We start from the raw sequence: 14,329 nt of genomic DNA, 5'->3' as shown, positions 1-14,329 counted from the left end.
GCAGCATGTTTAAAACGGAGCTCCTTCTGCTCTCCTGAAACCCTTGCTCCTCAGGGCTCTGGCACAAAATAATTCAAGAGAAATGGTATTTCAGTTGAACAATGGGGCTCACTCAGTTTTGCTATTCACAAGTCAGAACACTATTGATTTAAATGGAAAACAGAAAAATTACTTTAAAAAAAAAAAAAGACATGGCTTAACTCCCAAACCATCTCACTTTTTGCCAACGCTTTCTTAGATTCTTTTCTCTGTAAGTGGCATTATTCACTCTGAAGCCAAAAGAATTCTATTCCCAAACTTCTCCACATTAAAGTTAAAATTACTTTTTATAGATCTGATTCTTGGTGGGGGAATGATTTGTTTACTGAGTGAAGATTAGCATAAAATAAGTCATCTTATGCTTTCCCTAGAGCAAAGTCATTACTTTTATCGCTTTCTTTGAAAATGCACGGTATTAACTATGTTTCACAGAAAATGTTTTGTAAGCTCTCGCAACAGGAGCTAAAAAGTGCTTTTATACTGTACGAAACCCTATGTAACAACAATATACAAATGGAAAGTGTGGTCTTGCTCTAAAACTGAGGGGGCAGAAGGTGGCTGTTTTCCTTGGCCTGACACCTTCCTTCCATCCTCCCCTGCCTCACAGTGAGTTAGAACACGGGCTTGGGAGTTTCAACTGACCTGAGACTGAATCTTTACATCAGGAAAGCGAGCTGGCCTCACCATCCCCAGGTTCCTGGGGATAACAGCATGTGTTTCTCAGAGGTTGTTGAGAAGACATGAATTATCTATGCTCTTAGCTCAGAATTTGGCACTCAGAAAATGTTAGTCAATACTTACTACTATTCCAAATAATCCCAGCATTCTTCAAATGACAAAAATAAGCTAAATGTGGCTTCTGAACAGCATGATTTGCTAATAGTGAACTTTAAAATCTAATTTCCATCTGTCACAGCACACAGCTATTTTCCTAGAAAAAGCCCTTAAAATCACTCATTTTAAAATTAGTAAAAATACTAATTTTATCACTATTACTTATTTTACTTCAAAATTAACGTTTTCCTTATTTTTTATGCTATCTTTTGATGTTCCGATTCTTTTTGCTTTTCTTGCATTCCCACTCTGAAATGAACACTATTTGCTAATAACTCTGCTTCTCCTCACCTGTTGGTCTGGCTCTTCACACTCAGCTGAGCTCGCTAAACTTTGGACAACTCATTTGTTTAGTTTCTCAAATGTTTATCTTCCCTTTCCACCCTGCCCCCAAAAGATGCCCCAGCCCCACAAGGCATGAACCATGGAGTCACTATGGTACCAGCTACCTAGAAACAAGAGGTGTGCTGGGCGTTAGCCAAAGATGGCTAAAGGAACAATTTAAGTGTCTGACAAATACTGAGCTTCCTCTTATTGTTACATGTAACATGGAGTGTAGATGAATTTCTTATACAGAAGCAAGTCAATTTTCATTAATGACATGGAAGCACTAAAACAACATGCTGAGTGCTGGAAACTTCACCAGTCTAAAAGGATCGAACTTTCAGCAAAAAAGGAAAAAGCAGAGAGACAGGTTAGTGAGAGTCTGGATGAAGTAAGGATAAGCTGGTATTTTCTCACAAAGATCAATTATGCCAGCACCATCTGTCTTTGCTGCCGAATGCTTCATTAATGCTGCGGGAGGAGCAAAGACCACTTCGGGCCTGTCTTAAGAACGGCGACATCCGCGCCTAAGTGTGTTCTGTTACTAACGAGGGTTTTAGGCACTGATAGTTCTTTTCACCTAATAATTGCTTCCTAAGGATTCTACTTAAAAACCTCTAATACATGTTTAAATTCATTCAGAATAGGGCCAAATGGTCAGCGTCCCTTTTGTTGGTATCTACCCTATAAAATAAATAAAGTCTCTGACCTTTCACAGAAAAAAATGAAAAGAACCAAAAAGAGAGGGAACAAAAGAAAGAAAATAGAGGGCAGAGGGAGGCAGCTGAGTATTTCGGAACTCCAGAGCTGTCCTACGTCTGAGCCTGGGCATGTATGCTAGGCCAAGGCCCTGCTGTGCCCTGAAATCGGGCGCTGGCGATCTCCCCGCTACTGCCCTGCAGGCGGGGAGAGCACCAGGGGAGGAATGACAGCACGGAGTGGGGCACCACTACAGTTCTGCTTCGTAACTAAATAGGTAACATTTACATAATCCTGCATTTTCGACTGAAACTTACATATATTTGTTGACAGTGTGAAGACAATAGAAGCAACTGAATTTAAATTTTAAAGTCGTAGTCTCATACTTTTCCAATAAAACTATTTAGAAATGTGCATTAAATACTTATACTGAACACTAAGATAAATATGTATAAGAGAATGTTGAAAACCATCATTTACATTTTCAGGGTATAAATTTAATTTTTTTTTTTTTTAAGATTTTTATTTATTTATTTGACAGAGAGAGACGCAGCGAGAGAGGGAACACAAGCAGGGGGAGTGGGAGAGGGAGAAGCAGGCTTCCCGCTGAGCAGGGAGCCTGATGCAGGGCTCGATCCCAGGACTCTGGGATCATGACCTGAGCCGAAGGCAGACGCTTAACGACTGAGCCACCCAAGTGCCCCTATAAATTTAATTTTAATGAAATTTTTTAAAGCCCACATACTTGAAAAAAGAGCAGAGCTAAGGCCTGATATTTAACTGTAATATAGAAAATATGTGAAAATTTATTCCCAATTTAGTTGATATGAAGTAACTTATATACCGTTGACTCTCGAACAGCGCAGGGGTTAGGGACACCATCCCCCTGCACAGTCAAAAATCCACATATAACTTTTAACTCCCTCAAAATTTTACTACTGGCCCACTCTTGACTGGAAAGTTTCCTGATAACATAACCAGTCAATTAACACATATTTTGTATGTTATATATATTATATACTGTATCCTTACAATAACGTACGCTACAGGAGAGTGAACACTAAGAAATCATAAGAGAAAATATATTTATAGTACAATACTGTATTTATTATTAAAAAAAAACCCCCAAAATCCGTGTATACGTGGACCTGTGCAGTTCAAATTGGGGTTGAAAAGGGCCAACTGCATATTCAAAATAGGATAATAAACTTAGGAAACAAAAAATATATATGATTCAAAAAACTATTAAGAAAAGTACAGAAAACATAACTAAGAAAATCCAGACACGAATCATTTTCTTCCAAGGTTCAAGATGATTAATTTCAACTACTCTGCAGGCAGGAATCACATTAAGAATCACAGGAGTCAAGACTCAGCTGTCTTTTCTACTGCAGAACGATTAAATCGTCATGCCAGCCTGGGGTCCTAAGCGGTTTCCTCACTTTTGATCTTAAACAAGGAACAGACAAAGAGAAGCAAAAATCTTCTGCTCATACAATACACATGACTGGAGAAACATGGTTTGTACCTATTCATCATTCTCAGAGTGTAACAAATGATAAAAATTTAACTAAAAAAAATTAGGTGGCCAGAAAAGTGAAGATTCAAAATGCTTACAAGAAAATTTAACAGTTACTGGTGGAGGATGGCTTATAAAGCAGGGTCCTCTGAGCACCAGAAACCATAAAGGGGCAATGATGTCATTCAAGACAAGCTGGAGCCCACCTTGTATGAGTCTATGTTAAAGAAAAAATTGATCTCACACTTGATAAAATGGTAAAGAAGACTTTATTTATTTAGGACTGCCGAGATAGGTGTCAAGACTATCACAATAAGAGAGAGAAATCAGGCTTAATTCCAAATATAAAAAAGACAGCTGGGGATTTATAGCCAATGAGCAGAATGGACAGAGGGGTAGTCACTGAGAGGACACATGGAGTAGGGGGATTCTTGTTAAATTGACCCAAGAATATTCTTGGTGAGGGCAGGTCAAGGTCATCAGATATCACATAGGGGATGGTGGCGGGGGAGGGGAGGGGTGAGGAATTTGACCAGATATCAAGGGTGATCTGATATGGAGGGTAGGGGATTCTCTCTAAACTGATGTAGTGAGATTCTTGCTACAACTAAGCTGTGCTGGTCCAGTGAGGGAGTAGGAGGCTGAGGAACCAAGGTTGAGGCCTAGCTGAGGAGAAGCCTGACTAAAGTCTGGTCAAGGACAGAGTCCTTGTTATCGGTCAGGCACTGTTCTAGGTGGACACTCCAGAGAGCAAGACAGACAAGGTCCCTGATGTCATGCAGCTCACAAATACTCACACAGTGTTGTTGTTGTTTCTGCATGGCGAGAATCAGAATAGGGCAAAGGAGAACAGCCAACTGTAGAAGGAAAGGTATCAACTGAAGGCATGAGGAAGTGTGGCAATGGCTAGGACAAAAATCCCACGGCCCTCAAAGAAAGAGGATAGCAACTCAGACAGCAACTCTCTGGCAGCCGGCACTGAAGGGGGTGCGCTGTTCTTTGGAGGGCACCTGCTTAGCTGTTTTGAACACCTGGGAAATTACAGTAACTTCTAAGGCCCAGATGATATGCCCAGTGCTTCTACACAGTGGTGAATGAGGTGAGTCAGAGGACTTACCTGGACAGAAAGGTCAGGAAAGGAGCAGCCAACGACCCTGAACTGCAGTTCTGTGGAAAGGCTATGGCCCACAGTATGTAACAGATGCATTCATATTATTATTATTTTTTTTTTTGTATTCATATTATTTTTAAGTGAAAATATTGCAGATGTAAATGGCGGAAAGGAGGTTGTCCAAGGAGAGAACGCTAACAGAGTGGCAAGATGGTCAGCAGGTTGGAGAAGAGAAATTGAAATTTACACAACAAACGTAAATGACAAAGGAATCCAGTTTCACAGGGAACTCCTTTAACTCTCAAGATTCTAGGATTTTTTTTCCATCCTGTATTTATGTAGTTTTGTTTTCTCTATATGCTGTTTTTCCTATGATATTATATAGCCACCAGCCACTTTTTTGTGCTTTTTGTGATTCTCATTTCAAAATGCACAGGGGCAGAAGGTTTTCTTGGGAGACAAAGTTGACAGAAAAGTTAAAAAGTGCTACCTAAGTGAAATTATTTAGTTTTCCCGACAAGCTATTCAGTGATGCCATAATAAATGAAGAATTAATTTGCATGAAAATGCTGATAATTGTCCCTGCCTTTAAGGTAAAAGATTAAAATCATAGCAGAAAGGCTTTAGGTTAAATTTCAGCAACATAAAATGAAAGATTTCATAACATTGGATTTAGTTTTTGGTCACTGGCTATTCAAGTTTAACTCATCTAATAGTTAACTAGCACATTTAGCATTTAAGTTAAATGTTATTCTTCCCCTCATTTAAAAAATGTAACAAAAATGGAGTGGGTAAAGAAACAGCAAGAAAAAAGATCTCTGGCATATAAACCCCCGAAATTTCAATTATCAAACTGTAAAAATTAGACACTTTCCCACCTAGTCTTGTGTTTCATATGTTTTTGTCAATGAAAGGACGTTTTTTTGATTATGAACCTGGTTTTGCAGGAAATAAGTCAACACCAAGATCTGTGTTTAGAGCAGGTTTGATACTGAAGATAACTATTTATTCTAGGATATCCTCTATTTTCCTGTGGTACCCCAAATCAAAGTGTGCTCATTCCAAATATTTCTCTTTCAGTCAAGAAACAAAGGGGAAAAAAAAAAAGGAGGAATTCCTAAGACCCTACTATATGCCAGGAACCCTGCTAAGCCCTGTGCCATACCTCTTCATTATTCCTCACAATTCCTCCTGAAGTAGGCATTCCTTCCCCATTGGTAGTCATGGAAATAATGAGAGAAAACATTCCCACCCCAGGCTCACCAGTTAGTTAGTCTTGGAGCCGAGATTAAAATGCACATCTGACTTGAAAGTGTTCTGGTTATTGTTGCAATACATCCAACTGTGATCAATAGGGATTATTTAAAGAATTTTTAATGATCACTATCTCGATCTGCTAGGTCTCCCTTGTTATAAACTAAATATACTTAATGTCTTCAACTCACACATAGTATTTGTTTCTTAAACAGCAATAATCATATCATTGACTCCTAATGAACGAGCAGTCAATTAAAACAAACAAAAAAAACAAGATCTCTCTAATATTGCTGTATGCAATTGACTTAAACCCAAACATGGAAATGGATGCCCATTTCATCGTAATTAGTACTGGCCAATCACTGTAACTGTCCCGAGCTTTCAGAATCCCAGGACAGCCATTCAAAGGAGTAACTACTCTGAGGTTTATGCTATCCACAGATTTAATGCTAGTAAAGCAATGATTTAAAAATGATGGCAAGCCAAGCTAAACCCAGACTTCAGCAGCTGTCGCCGGCCAACACTCCCCAGTGCCTTCAGTACGCATATCAGTGTACAAATCAACAGCTTCGAATCCACGTATCCTATTTACTACAAAATCTATAGGATATCACATACTTTTCTAAGTGCCTCAATGAATTCCAAATACTGGTCGGTTTAGTCACCTTATTAAAAAACGACATCAGGTTAGCATGGTCAGACTTGTTTGCTTTATTCCTCTCCCTGTGGTTTTCCATGAGCTCACTGAGATGGTCTTTTTGACATGTCCTGAGTTAATCAATCAAATACTAAACTAGGTGTTACTGTAAAGGTATTTTACAGACGTGATTCAAGACCATAATCAGTTGACTTTAAGCAAAGGAGATTATCCTAGATAATCTAGGCGGGCCTGATTCAACCAGTTGAAATGCCTTCTAGCAAAACTGACGCTTCCCTTCTTAAGAAAGAAGAAATACCACCTGTGGACGGCAGCTTCACCCTGTGCCTGAGAATTCCAGCCTGTTCTTCCTGGTGGCCTGCCCTACTGATTTCAGACTTAGCTAGCCAGTCGCGAAATCACATAAGCCCATTTCTTGCAATACATCTCTTCATGTATGTCTCCTACTGGTTCTGCTTCTCTGGTTAAACCTTGACAGATACCTTCACAAGCCATCAATAGCTCACAAATACAAAATAACTAGGAGTAACTCTAACAAGTAATATGTGGTTATGAGGCACCTGGCTGGCTCAGTCGGTAGGGCATGAGACTTCAAGGCCCCACTGTTGGGCGTAGAGGTTACATAAAAGTTAAAAAAAAAAAAAAAGTGGTTCCACTGAGAGACAGAAGTAATACCAAATAAATTTATAGGTTTACACACAGTCCTAGTCCAAATGGACTTCTGTTCAGATCATGACAAAATAACCTTAAAGTTCCTCTGGATGAATTTTAAAAAAGAGAACAATCTGGAAAATGATACCTGCTAACATTTACTGAGTAAGCTTACTCTGCACTGGGCTCTTCACCTAAGCTGCAAAACCACCACCTAAGAAGCAGAAAAGACAGCGGTCAGGTAACTCAAGGAAGATCAAAATGGGAAGGCAGGCCAGGAGCTGGCCTGTTTTGTAAACATCTGAATGTATCATCGCCATTTATGGGTTTCTTAGCTGTTTCCCTTCTTTCTCCTTCATGCCCATTCAGGGCTACAGTACCTAATTTTATCTGTGATGGCCTATTATACCGTTGTACTATCTTCCTTTCAGAATCTCAATCTCTCGGTATCATACCCTCTTCTCTAATTCCTCAGTAATATGGCAATGATAAATTGGGGGATAAGAAGTATGTAAGGTAAAAAAACAAAACAAAACAAAACAAAACAACGATAAGGACCAAGAGATTTGGAAGAAAACAGGATTGCCTTAAGTTCTGCCAGCCATTTTGTAAATTTCACACAGAGTATTACTATTATTGAAGTGAACCCAGCAATACAAGTTCAGTATACCAGTCTATGGAAGAAATTCTCTTCCCTGTATTTAGAGTAAATTACGCAATCTGCGTTTTTTGGTTTGTTAACTTGCATCATTTAATAATAAGTCTACCTAATAATTTAAAGATACAATGCAGTAATAAAAAGAAAATGAAACCAGCACTCTCTGGAGGAAGAATGCCGTAAATGGAATTTTTAATAAAGTGGGGAAAGGCAAAGTCCTTTCCACCATCTCAGACTCACACAGGAATACTGTCAGGGTAACAGCACAGTAAAGAAGAGCTGTCACTACTTCTTTCAGATCTCATTCTTCAGAGGTTCAGGTCTGTGTAGACCAGACTTGCACCTCAAATGAACAACTCTTGGGTGCAGGCTTTGCTCCTGTCAAAGAATGTGAAAACTGGTGTGGTTGATGCAACGTTCTTTTGAGATCAAAATGGGTGTATCTTTTTTTTTTAACAGGAAAAGAAAAAACAAAACCCTACATGTATCTTTATTAAATGGATATATATTTCACACCTGAATCAATCTGTTGACTTCATCCTGCTGCATCTGTGAATGGCGCTCTGCAGTATCTAAGAATGTCGGGATGAGGATCTTGCTCAGAGAAGTTTAAAAATGATGCAATGCCCGATCAATAAAAAAAAAAAAATTGTATATTTTCTTATCATAATGTAACATAAATCAGGTACCAATAATGAAGTAATCTAATAATTTAAAATGCACTCAATATTATATAGTTTGAAAATCTGTGTCACAAACTCTATAATATACTTATATTAGCCAGAACACAGTGTAATGAGTTTACTGTCCTTATCCGAGTACCAGCATATCTATGCAGTTTTGGGTCTGGGTATTCTTAGCATAGTAAATTGTGCAGCTGGAAAGCTTTAATGCTCGGTAACGGTGCTGGTATGATCTAGATGTTCAAAGAGAGTAACATTTAAAATGAGCCACCTCCACGATTTGTAGCTGGCTGATACTATGCTTACTAACATGATGCATAAGGCTTCCAGAAAGCAAAATCAGGCTGTTACCGTAGATGCGACTCAGTGCTAAGGAATGGTCTTATAATTACCTGTTAACCTCGCTAATTCTCACTGGTCTCTTACCTTTCCCTGTGACAGTTTGCACCATTACATCTAGACAATGATAATGCTTTACAGACCAAAGGGCTAGCTCCTCCTTAACACTCTTCATCTGCAATATTCACAGGACATTTTCACATTCATATGCAAAATACATGGTTAACCTCAATTTATGGAGAAAATGCTAAAGCCAACAAAAAGAGCTTCATTCAATTTTTCTTCATTTTATGGAACAATACTGAGAGAAAAATATGAACTGAGGGTTCATATGGTTGAATGGAAGAAGGTTTCTTGGGAAATCAATTAGAAGACCAAAATAATTGCTTCTTAATGAAGCTTTCTGGAATAATTACCTGTCTGAAAGATAACTTACCACTGATGCCATTGGATTCCTGCTGTAGGTCACAGTACCAGAGTCGGTTTACTGGATCACATCCCTCCCTTATTGACAATAAGACATAGCGACCATCGTCAGACAACTAGGAAGGAAATAAAAACATTGCAAGGGGCTGATGAGAAAATATCTTTTGTGAAAGCACTGTTAAGTAAAAAATAAAGGTTAACCTCAAATGTCATATGGTTACCCCAAATTTATGACTGGCAAAGAAAGTTAGAAAAAAAGATGAACATCAATTTTATTTTACTTTTACATCACAGTTTAAAAAAACATAGTGAAATATTTAAATGGAAAATATCAATAGATATAACTGAATGTCGTGACTCAATGTGATTTTTATTTAAATTTATAGTCTCGGCTTTAACTGAGAATACATGCAATCTGTCATTTTGAGTATCAACATCCCTGACTTTGAAATTTCATCATGGGTCACATATTTTTAAATTGTTGTAAATGAGTAGGAATTAGCAAAATGGGAACGATGCAAGGAAGTTCATCTGTGGTGCACACTGGTGACATGATGTAGTTTCTACTGAACTCTTTGTGTATCTTTAGTCACCTCTACAACACGACGTCAAAGACCAAAAGCCTGTGCTTCTGTAGATTTCCTTGGTAGTATTAAATAGGAGAATCTCAGGTAGCAAAAAGAATCTTGGTAAACTAATATAACAAACAATATATTATGATTTTGAGTTGTTGAAATTGATATAAGTGGTATCAAACTCTACATATATGCAAACACATATCCTTTTGCAATTATTTTTTTTCATTCAACGTAATTTAAAAAATTAATCCATGTCAATATATGTATATTTAATTCATTTTTTTAACTGCTATGCAGTATTCCGATCTAGAAATATATCACAATTGATACATTTTCCCATGAATAGATGTTTTGTTTTTATTTTCTTCCTATTACAAGCAACACTTCACAGAAATTCTGAACAACGTTTATTTGTAGCCTTATCTGTGTTTCCGAGTATATAAATAGAAGTAAAATTGCTCAGTGGTAGAATATGCACACATTCAACCTTATTAGGTGTTGCCAAATTATTTTCCAAAAGGGTCGTACGGACTTACGTCTTATGTGTCACAATGAAAAACAGTTCCTGTTTTTCCACATCCTACTGTGATGGCTAACTCTACATATCAACTTGGCTAGATCACAGTACCCAGATATTTGGTCAAACATTATTCTGGATGTTTCTGTGAAGGGGTTTTTGGATGAGATTGACATTTAAATTGGTGGACTCAAGGTGATTACCCTCCGCAATTGAGTGTGCCTCATCCAACCAGTCTAAAGTCTTAATAGAAAAACTGCAACCTTCCCAAGCAAGAAGTAATTCTGCCAGCAGACCACCTTTGGACTCAAACCGAAACTGGATTTCCAGCCTGCCAACCTACCTTAAGATTTTGGACTTGTCAAGCCTTCATGATCACATTAGCCAACTCTTTAAAAATAAATCTTTTTCTCTATATACACATACAAATAACCTGTTGGTTCTGTTTCTCTTGAGAAGCCTAACACACTTACCAACAACTGTTACTCTTTCATATGTTCATTCCATAAGTATTTGCTAAGCAGCCATTATGTGGAAGACATTTAAAGGCATATTAATGAACAAGTCAGGAAAAAAATGTTATTTATTTATTTTTTAACATATAATGTATTATTTGTTTCAGAGGTACAGGTGAGTGAAAAATGTTATGCTCTAGTAGAGGAGATAAATATGCAATTATGCAGCATATTATAAAATGATGAGTGCCATGGAGAACATGAACAGGTATAGGTAAGGGAGGCAGGATGTGGGGGGGAGGAACTGTACTTTTAAATATGGTAGTCAAGAAAAAATGTCTTTCCATTGTCTCCTGCCTTGCACTGTTTCAGGTGAGAAGTCATTTGCTACCGTTTTCTCACTATACGTAATGTGTGTTTTCTTCTCTGGCTGCTTTTAAGATTTTTGTATTATCATCATAGGTTTTATGCAAAGTAATTAATAAGGGGCTTTGCTGTAGTAGCCTGCTTGTGATTTGTTGAGCATTTAGGAACTGTGGGTTTGTCTACTTCATCAAATTCCTAACACTTTTGGCCTTTTTTCCCTCCTATATATTTTTGTATCCTCTCACCCCTACTGTAGGACTTCAAATACACAATGTTCGATCACTTAGCATCGTCCCACAGGTCAGTGAGGCTGTGTTCATTTTTGTTTCCGTTTTTTTTTTCTCTTCTCTTTTTGGTTTATTTTCAAATTGTCCTGTTTTCAAATTCACTGATATTTTTGTAGTATCTAAATTGCTATTAAGCCCATGCAGAGACTTTTTCATTTCGGATGGCTTATTTTCACACCTAGAAGAATGTCTGGTTCATTTTTATATTATTTCTTTGTTCATTATATTAACATTTTCTCAAATCCTTTAAATATTATTTTATAATAGCTTTTAAAAAGTCCCTGTCTGGTAGTTCTACTACCTGTCATTTCTGAGTCTGTTTCATTGGCTACTATTTCTCCTGGTTAAAAGTCACATTTTTCTGCTTCTTTACACATTTAGCAACTTTTAAAAATTGGATTCTACACATTTTGAACGTTTCTGGATTTTTTTTTACTTGTTTGCTTTTGTCTTCCTTTAAAAAGTTTTGAGGCAGTTAATTTGTTAGTGGATCAGCTTGATCCATTGGAGGCTTGTTCTCAAGTTTGATCCATTGGAGGTTTGTTTGTTGTCAAGCTTGTTCCAGCCCCACTGGAAAGGTGTGGCCTTTCTGGGGTTGCTGGTGAATACCCTGGGTGTTCACAAGGTCTTTCCATTTTGGTCAGAAAGTGGCAGTCTCCCAGACTTGTTAAACCTCTGGTAGTTGTCGGCTTATAGCTCCCTGGTAGTTGCTAGCCTGAATCATGGAGTCTCATCCTATGCACGTACTACTTAATGGTCAGCAAAGTCACAAAGGGAGACCAAGGCAGAATTCCGGGACTCTTAGTGGTAGTTCCCTCCTTCTGATACTCTGCCTGCAAATTCCAGTGGCTTCAGTCTTCCTGAATTCTTTGGATACTAAGTTCGGGGAGACTGCAATACTCTGTGGGCTCCTCTCTCCTTGTGCCAAACTCCAGAAAATATCTCCAGAAAGGCAGAAAGATGGGGCAATCACAGGACTTGCTTCTCTTATAGATGATGGTCCAGCAATGCCTGCTGACCATATCTGCAAATGACTGCTTTATTTTGTGTACTTTTCTCACTGTTTATGGCAGGAGGGCTGCTCTAGGACCAGTGACACTGCCAAGGCCAGAGGCAAATACCTGTCATTATGTTTTTATTTTTTTAAACTCATTTTTAATTGGATAATTACACTTTTAAGAGTATATTATTGTGCATGCTTGAAATACACAGATATAAGAATTAAGAATGTAATTAATATGGAATTAATTTAAAAGATGATACCCATGATTCATAAAGAATATAACAATGACATATTTCCTTCCATGTCATTATACAGTAAGGCATTTTTACCGTTTCTGTTTTCTATTCCAATAAAACTTCTGTGAACTACCTGCAGCCTTTGGAGCATGCTTCTTTTCTCTTATGCAGAGGTGAAACGGTCAAACATTCACTCTGACTTGCTGCACTGCTCTCATCAAGCCCACATATACTGATTCCTTCTATCAGTGCAATGTGATGATACCGAGCTAAATGTCATCTAGACAAGAGTGCCTGAGCATGGAATACTTCAGATTTTACTTCCTAGCAGCAGCAAGTGCTTAGACTTGTAGGAATTAGATTCCAGCTCTCCGAAAATGTCCATTCACTTTCTATCTACAGGTTCATTTTGGTAGACCAGCTGTTTCAGTCAAGTTCTTTTGCATTTATAAATTAATCATAATGACTATGCATGTCTAAAGTGCCCAGCATTGTTAAACACTTGGCAGCACACGGGATGTTGTAAGTTGAACATCTCTTTCTCAGAAAAAAACTGTTCTAAAGCACAGAGATAATCTGTACTTGAGAAACAGAAGGAGAATTCCAAGTAAATTATAGTTTTATCAAAGATTCTAGAAAGTCCTGTTTAATTTGGCCACTCTTTCCTGGTGACGTTTTTTCTGAGTTCAGAAGCAGTTTCCCTTAACAAACATGAACCATATTTCGCTGTATGGGTTTTTGCCACAAACTACACATAATGTCTAATGCTGCAGGTGCATTCTCTCTCTTCCATCTTTTGCTAGGCTCCTTAGAGTCTTTTCAAAGATCGTCAAACGGTTTTGGAGAATCCTATTATAAACTTCTGATTTCCATTAATTCTTTTCTCCATTCTCATCCTCACTATATTTCCAACTTACCTGTCATAATGTTAAGTGGGTCTCTTGCAAATAACACTAGACTTGACTGAGTTTAAAGAATCCAACCTAAGAATCTATATTCCATTTCCATTAACTGTTATTGCTGAGGTACTGGCTTCCATTTTCTTAATTTCAAGTATTCTATTCACCTGAGAGTTTCCCCTTCTTTCCTCTTGGTACTGCATTATAAACTTCTTTATGAACATTGTCCCTTCTTTGACTGCTTTGGGAGTTATATATATCCTATTTCTAGGCTTTCATATGTTTTCCTTAAGCTTTTCATATACATAGTTAATAAACTCATGTCTAGAATTTCAGTTCCACCTTATTTTTAATCGATCCTACATGAATATCATCAAGCAACCTTACAATCATAACTTCATCAAATGTAATGAAAAGCAGCCTTATTAATACTTCAGAGCTTTGTTCTCTTATCCTTTAAATGAAGATGGAATTTTTAGCTTAGTGTTTAAAGCCATGCTATATTGATAATAAATGATAGTTAATTCAGTTATAGTGATTCAGCCGACGGAAAAACAGGGCTGTAAAACTCACTGCAAGAACCACACCAAACCTTTGATGACAGTTGTCTCGAGCACGTCTAATGAGCTTTTCTCAGCATTTCTGGCTGGACTAAATATTGTAGCAGTTTATATTTAATCTAAGGCACGAAGTCCCAAGGTACACTGCTGGTCGGGATGCCAATTAAGTCTGTCTTTTTCACTGTAACTCTCTTCATCACAACGCAGTGAGGTTCACAGCCACCAAGCAG

At 37.8% G+C, this 14,329-nt stretch overlaps 1 protein-coding gene across 1 annotated transcript in view; it reads right to left on the bottom strand.

The window, feature by feature from the left end:
* The window catches only part of PREP (prolyl endopeptidase), a 115,968-nt gene that overhangs the window by 57,247 nt on the left and 44,392 nt on the right, over nucleotides 1-14,329 (bottom strand). The window contains exon 7 of the mRNA XM_036095859.2: nucleotides 9,209-9,314. Coding sequence (XP_035951752.2) covers nucleotides 9,209-9,314 — 106 coding nt within the window. The remainder of the gene's footprint in view (nucleotides 1-9,208; nucleotides 9,315-14,329) is intronic.

The sequence above is a fragment of the Halichoerus grypus genome, chromosome 9, assembly GCF_964656455.1.
Source record: "Halichoerus grypus chromosome 9, mHalGry1.hap1.1, whole genome shotgun sequence".
Lineage (NCBI taxonomy): Eukaryota > Metazoa > Chordata > Mammalia > Carnivora > Phocidae > Halichoerus > Halichoerus grypus.
The sequence above is the reverse complement of the archived record's forward strand: the minus strand, read 5'-3'. Positions and strand labels throughout refer to the sequence as shown.